The sequence below is a fragment of the Acanthisitta chloris genome, unplaced genomic scaffold (genome assembly GCF_000695815.1).
Source record: "Acanthisitta chloris isolate BGI_N310 unplaced genomic scaffold, ASM69581v1 scaffold8527, whole genome shotgun sequence".
NCBI lineage: Eukaryota > Metazoa > Chordata > Aves > Passeriformes > Acanthisittidae > Acanthisitta > Acanthisitta chloris.
This window is the reverse complement of record NW_008680876.1, coordinates 1-7,002: the sequence shown is the minus strand read 5'-3', so window position 1 is coordinate 7,002 and position 7,002 is coordinate 1. Positions and strand designations below refer to the sequence as shown.

The 7,002-nt window shown below is 42.8% G+C and overlaps 1 protein-coding gene across 1 annotated transcript; it reads left to right on the top strand.

Moving 5' to 3' along the window:
• Nucleotides 1-123: 123 nt before the first annotated feature.
• Nucleotides 124-5,399, top strand: LOC103805244 (mitogen-activated protein kinase kinase kinase kinase 4-like; the record flags this gene model as incomplete). The annotated part of the gene is made up of 5 exons (XM_009077884.1): nucleotides 124-299; nucleotides 2,069-2,141; nucleotides 2,539-2,734; nucleotides 4,317-4,481; nucleotides 5,238-5,399. Coding segments are annotated over 5 exons (772 nt in total), but the record flags the coding sequence as incomplete, so codon positions are not given.
• Nucleotides 5,400-7,002: the final 1,603 nt, after the last annotated feature.

Here is a 7,002-nt window from a genome sequence, read left to right as displayed (position 1 = left end):
TCATGCAGTTCCAGTGTAAAAGGAAACCTTGCAAAGTTAGTGCTTTCCATCATGCAGGGGTAGTGCTCAGTGCATAAGTTGGAAAGGATTGTTGGTTTTCCTCCACTGTTTTGACTTTTTCAGGTCAAAGAAATTCCTAAACTTCGTTGAAAGCTGCCTTGTAAAACATTATTTGCATCGTCCATCCACTGAAACCTTGCTTAAGCATTCCTTCATCCGAGACATGCAGAACGAACGGCAAGTGCGCATCATGCTGAAAGATCACCTGGACAGGACCAGGAAGAAAAAAGGAGAAAAGGGTAACATGGCAAAACCAAAATAAAAGGGACTTCAGAGAGCAGGTCCTTTTTGGATTTCGGCAGCAGAGCACAAGGCAAATGCAACTGAAATACTAGAAGCAGGAAAATTGAAAAAGTATTGTCCTTGATAGTGTCCTTGATAGTGGTGGGGCCATTCTGAAGATCTCTTTGTCAAATCCTGGGTCCTTAATGGTGTTTAAGTGCTAAAGTGTTTGGAACCTGACTGACCTTGACTCACTGAGAGCAACCCTGATGCTAACAGGAGCAAGGAGTCCAAGTAAAAGTCTAGATTTCTTCTTTCTTGGGTATCTAAGAAGTACTCCAGAAATGTTTCCTGGTGTCTTAGTTCATATTTCTGTCCCAGATCCATCTAATTTACCTGTCAGATCTCCTTATAATTTCATCTTGTGAGTTCTTTGGGGGAAGTGGTGCTTTTTAGTTTTGCAGTGCAGTGCACAAAAGAGAGCTCGAAAGGGCTCCAGGCTCCAGGAAAACACAAATGGGTATAATGAATCATCTGCTTCACAGACTGGATGAAGAAAAAGAGATTCTGAGTTTGTTCCAAATGCCAGCCCTGTACTTCAGAGCAAACCTGGAAGAAGCAGTGGGATGATATTTGTGTAAATGCCTGTGCACAGCAGACTAGGGGCTGCGCAAAGGGGATAGAGACACATAGCCTGTTGACCAACAGTTTTCTGCTCTCTCTCCCCTCTTCCTCTTCTGTATATTTTATACTGGCAGAGGCACTGTGAAGATCAGTGACCATGAGGGCAAACTTGGAGAGTACTATGGTGTTGGAAAGTGTCTTATAAACTCCAAGTAGTGATTAGACAAGGAATATTTGTGCCTAAAATGAAATTTCTGTTGCAATGTAGATTTACTGATTCCAGTAATAGTTGCAAATTCTGCCACCTCTTTCAGCTACAAATCTAAAATCACATTGGAATGGAAACATAGTGAGTTAGTTTCTCACAAATGCCCTTGGCAGGTGTGGTGGGGGTAGAAATGCAGTGGTAACAATCACTTCTTGATAGTTATATTGTGACCTGAAAAGTGCTATTTTTAATCAAAGCTTTCCTGAAAGCAAGAACAGTGTGAAAATGCCAGACTATACACTTCAAAATAGTTGCTTCAAAAAAAAATGAAGTGGCAATACAGCATGCAGTGTAGCCAGCAATGCAGGGTAGAATTAGGTTGAAATTATCCTGCAAAGCTGCCTGCATGTTAGTCTTGAAGAGAACTTCATGGGTCGGCTGCTTCTGAACCTTTGTGCTAAAACTAGCACGAGTTTGGTTGGATTTTTTAGTTATTTAATACAAAAGGAAACCTGGATTTTCTGAAGGCCTCAGTGTAGCCATACAACAGGGATACAGCAGCAGAGCAGGGCAGCACAAGGCTCTCATGTCCTACCTCAATGTCTTTCTGAAGAACCCCTCTGCTGGTGGTGCTGTGGGTGTGGGGCTTCTCTGTGGGTTTAGCCTAATTTGTTTCAGATTATGGAAATAGGTTAGTTTTGCAAAACCAATACAGTCAGTCAAGGGAAAAGGTGGATGTGTGTAAAGGGGCTGCCCTGAAACATTATCTGAACTAGATTTTGAATTATGTACATGGATATTTTTCCTCCCCTCAGCCTCTCAGTGCAACCTGTGACTTTTAAATTCCAATTCCTGCTGAGCCTGTAGTTCAGGTTGAGTGCTCAGAAGCAAAGTTCAAGATCATATCTTAAATAACAGTATCCTTCTCTGGGGTTTGTTTATTCTCTTTTTTAGAAGAAACGGACTATGATTACAGTGGAAGTGAGGAGGAAGATGATGAGCTGAATGAAGATGAAGGAGAACCAAGGTTAATTTTATTACTGGAATTTGACTGCCCAAGCTGTTCTCATTGAAGGCAGCTCTCCTCAGCTAGAATAGTTTTCTTAACTTGCTCTGAATCCCTAATCTCCTGTGTCCCTTTGGTAGCATTAACTGTTTTGTAGCTATCAAACATAACTGCTGAGTATAAAATATCTGTAATAAGCTGCTTCTTAGTTCCTCTGCAATAGGGAGGAAACTCTCAAATGAAGGACCCAATAATCAGCTTCAGGATGTTTTGTAGCACAGCAAGTGTGGATGCAGAGTCAACATGCTGGAGATATATCTTAATTTGCTAACACAGGACAACAAGCAATTCCCAATGCACCTTGTATTCTCTCTTTAATGTTATGTTTAGTCATGTAGAAACCTCCTCTTTGTTTCAGCTCCATAGTTAATCTCCCGGGAGAGTCAACTCTCCGTCGTGAATTTCTGAGGCTGCAGCAGGAGAACAAAAACCGTTCTGACCCTCATCGTCAGCAGCAGCAGCTGAAGGACCAGGAGAAATACAAGAAACAGCTACTGACAGAGCGACAGAAGCGGATTGAGCAGCAGAAAGAGCAGAGGAGGAGGCTGGAGGATGTAGGGACTGGCTTGTATTGTTATTCTGTGTCTTATCACAAATAAAAAATGTGCCTGTAGAGAGTAGGCTTTGAAAGGCAAGAAAGCTGTGTTACGTTGTCAGCACAACCTGGATTGTAGTCTTCCACCTTGGGGAACTGTGTCACTTTTGAACACAATGATTTTAAATGGGCTCTGTCCTTTTCCTGCTGGCAGCCTGCCCTGAGCTTTGGGAGCAGAAGAAGGGCATTTGGGTTGAGTTAGTTTGGTGGTGGAAGCCCAGGCAGATGGGATGAGAGATCCCTGTTGCTTTCTCATGTGCATTTCCCAGTTCAGAGTCAGTCTGGTCCAGAGTTCTGGCCCTGCTTCCATTTAAGATGTTAAAAGATAGCTGGTGCTTTTGGGCTGCCTGACACACTGGTGTGGAGGCAGTGGTGAATCACAGAAATGTTAAGGTTGGAAGAGACCTCTAGGTTCATCAAATCCCATGATTAACCCAGCACTGACGTGTTCACCACTAAACCATGTTCCTACGTGCCACATGCACATGTTTTTTGAACACTTGCTGGAATGGTGATTTGACCACTTTCCTGTGCACTCTGTTCCAGTGCTTGACCACCCTTTCATTAAAGAAATTTTTATTAATGTCCAATCTGAACCTTCCATGCCACAACTTGTTTCTCACATGGGAGAGGAGACCAACCCTCAGCTGGCTATAACCTCCTTTCAGATAGTTGTAAAGAGCAGTAAGGTCCCGTCTGAACCTGCCTTTCTTCAGGCTAAACAAGTCCAGCTTCCTCAGACACTCCTCATAAAACTTGTGCTCCAGACCCTTCCCCAGCTCCATTGCCCATTTCTGGACATGTTCCAGCATTTCAGTATCTTTTTTGTATCAAGGGTCCTAACACAACACAGCAATCACCACCATGTCTCTTGTCATGGGTAACTGACCAAACTCAAGCACTGTGTGAACCCTTCAGAGCTGACATTTATGGAGCTGCTCCAGCAAAATGAGGGCACTCCGGAAAAACCCTTCCTTCTCGAAATGACGGGAAGACATTTGTCACTAGATTAGCTGCCAGCTGTCGCAGAGATCTTGCATGCCTTCGTAAATGAATGACAAATCTGCCCTTGGCTGCCATAAAGGGCAAAGGTTTCGCTTCAAGTTTGGGAGTTGTGGTGGTGGCAGCTCATTGCTGCCTGCTTCTGCGGCGTGGTGTGTCGGGTGTCCCCTGCCTGACATTTATGGAGCTGCTCCAGCAAAATGAGGGCACTCCGGAAAAACCCTTCCTTCTCGAAATGACGGGAAGACATTTGTCACTAGATTAGCTGCCAGCTGTCGCAGAGATCTTGCATGCCTTCGTAAATGAATGACAAATCTGCCCTTGGCTGCCATAAAGGGCAAAGGTTTCGCTTCAAGTTTGGGAGTTGTGGTGGTGGCAGCTCATTGCTGCCTGCTTCTGCGGCGTGGTGTGTCGGGTGTCCCCTGCTAGTGACTGCAGAGCAGGAAGTGGACCTTGTGATTAATGAACACTGGCAGAAGTAATTGGTGGGTACAAAAATAAAGTAAAATAAGCAATGTTTTTCCCTGGCTCTCTTCCAGCACCAGAGGCAAGAGCAGGAGCTACGAAGGCAACAGGAGTGTGAGCAGAGGTGGCCAGAGGCGAAGGCCAGTCAGAGGAAAGAGGAAAGGAGTAAAGATGACAAAAGAGCTGTGGAAGATGAACACTTCATAGTAGATGGACAGAGGATATTAGAAAAGAAGCAGGTAGGAAAAGAGTGTTTACTGATAGCAATTTGTGGCTTCCTGTTCCTGTATCTCATGTCCTTCTCACTTCCCTGCGGGCGTTCCCATCCTGACTCAGGGACCAAAGAATGATTTCTTTAGTGCATTTACTGCCTCTTGTTCTTCAATTCAGCCTTCTTTTGAGTCAACTTATATGTTACTGAGTCATCCTTATCTACAGCAGGGACATTGCCTCTCCCACTTCTGTCCCTGCTATTTCTCTGCACTGAACTGGTCTTCAGTCACTTTGTGCTGATTTAAACTTCCTGTATCCTGAAAGCTTCCAGCATCATCTAAACCTAAGCTTAAAACTCTAGTCTCCATTTTCTATTCAGGTTGTAACCAGGACCATTTCTTTTTCACAAAAACAATGGAGCAGAATTAATTTTAATGCTGAAGACTCATTATCAAGTCTGGCACCTTGGCCACAATGTTTTTCTAGTGTTTCAGCTGCAAATTGATTTGTAATCAAACAGAAGCATGGAGTGTTTGGTTAAAGACCTCTGGGCTTAAGAAAAGTGAAAAGAAGAAATATGATTATCTAACATACTGTCTAAAAAGCCGAACAGAGTGTTTGGTGTCACTTTATGCTTCCTGTTGCTCAGGGTTCTGATTCTTCTGTTGGCCCTGCTGGAATTGTACTAGTTTTGTTGTTTGAAAAGACAGTATTTCCAGCAGGCAACCTGGTTGTCTTCTGAGGCATTGTTCTCTCTGAGGTGCATCACTCTCTGCTTTCAGAAGATGGAAGATGTGCAGCACAACAGGAAGGTGCATCGAACTCTCCCCAAAGACCAGACACAGCTTCTGTCTCTCCAGCATGACCACAAGCAGAAGAAGAAGGAGTCTTCCAGGAATTCAAATACACCAGTGCATCCTCTGTCAAGCAGCACAAGCAAAGAGGTACTTTCTCCGTCAGAGTGGCATTTTGGTGCTTTGCAGTTTATGATGCTGTGGTAAATGATAAAGCAGAGAGCAGACTGGTCTTTAAACCTAAATCTGGAGCTTGACCTGTGTCTTGCTACACACTTATGCTACAGTAAAGTCCTTGGTTTCCATTAATATTCAGAGGATAAGGGAAAGGAAAAATTGCTCTGTCACTTCTACTTGAGTTCAGGGAAGGGTTTGACTGGTAAGTGGGGAAACAAGGTTCTTCTGGTCAACTAGGTGTCATCTCCTTGCCTCCCAAACAGGAATAAATTAAGATAATATCATCTGAGGTTTAACAGAGGACTTTGGGTCTGTTAGGGTTCGCAAAATTGACCCAGAGACAGAATATCATCACAGCTCCCAAGCAGTCATGGCAAAGTATCTTCCCAAAATACCCAAGCAGAGGCACGAGGAGAGCTCATGCACGTGTATGTAGGAGAAATGCAGAGTGCTGCTTCTTGACACCTTGCTGCTGTCTTTAAGCAAGTGTCGTCTTTGTCACCATTTTTATGCATGTTGGATGTGTGTGTGTGCTGCAACTAGTTCCCTGAGGTGAAATGTTCTGTATTGATAAACAGTTCAGTGAAACTGCTGGGATTGTTGAAATTGTGAATTGTAACAATTGAGTAGGGTCTGCAAACAGCTAAGCAGCAACATGAAATCAGAAAAACAAAAGACATTAAGCTTCTTGTTAGAGGAGCAGTTTATGAAAACAAGAGTCATTCTCTCTGAAGTACAACTTAACTGTCAAAACCACAAGTGCCCTGTCTCCAAAGGGTTTATTGCACTGACTGATCAAACAAATCGTTACTGAAATTTGAATGAACTACTCCTGAAATCAATATTTGTTTGGTGGTGGAGAGCTGATTCTTATTCCAGCTGAGGAGTAAATTGAGTGTGGACAGAGAAGTGAGCTACTTTTTCTAGATGCACAACATCAAAGTCAAAAGCCTTTGCTAAGCTTTTTATTGGGTGAAAATGCAACTCAGACGAATTAATTTAACTTTTTCTACTTCATTGTAGTTACAAGACAAAAACCTGCAAAATGTCATCTTAGATACTCATCTCTGGTTTGGCATGTATTTTGTAAATGATTCCTTTGTAGCAGAATGAAATGTGTTATGGAATTTGGTGTGCAGTGACTGTTAGCTTTTAATTTAGTGGTGAAATAGAACATCACTAGTTGCAGATAAAGTGCTGCCTGCTTTTTATGTTCACAGCGTGAGGCTTTTGTCGTTATGGCTAACATAATATATTCTAGTTGTAAGGATATTGTTCAATTTTACTTATTTCATCTCAGAACTTCTTGGAAGCCACAGATCCTTCCACTAAAATCATAATTGGTGGTACAGAGTTGCATTTTTTGGTTGAAGTTTGAGACTTCATAATTGTGTCAGCAGTCATGGTTATTCACAGCAATTTATAAATGCTTTAAAGCTGTTAAAGCATTTAAAAATGCTTTAAGAGTGGTAAGTCAGTGAACTTGTTGTTGTTGATATTGATCTTCTCCAGTTCATTAGCTGAAGAGATGTTAGTGTCTCTGTTGGGCGTGACCTACACAGGGGTGGTGATAGCC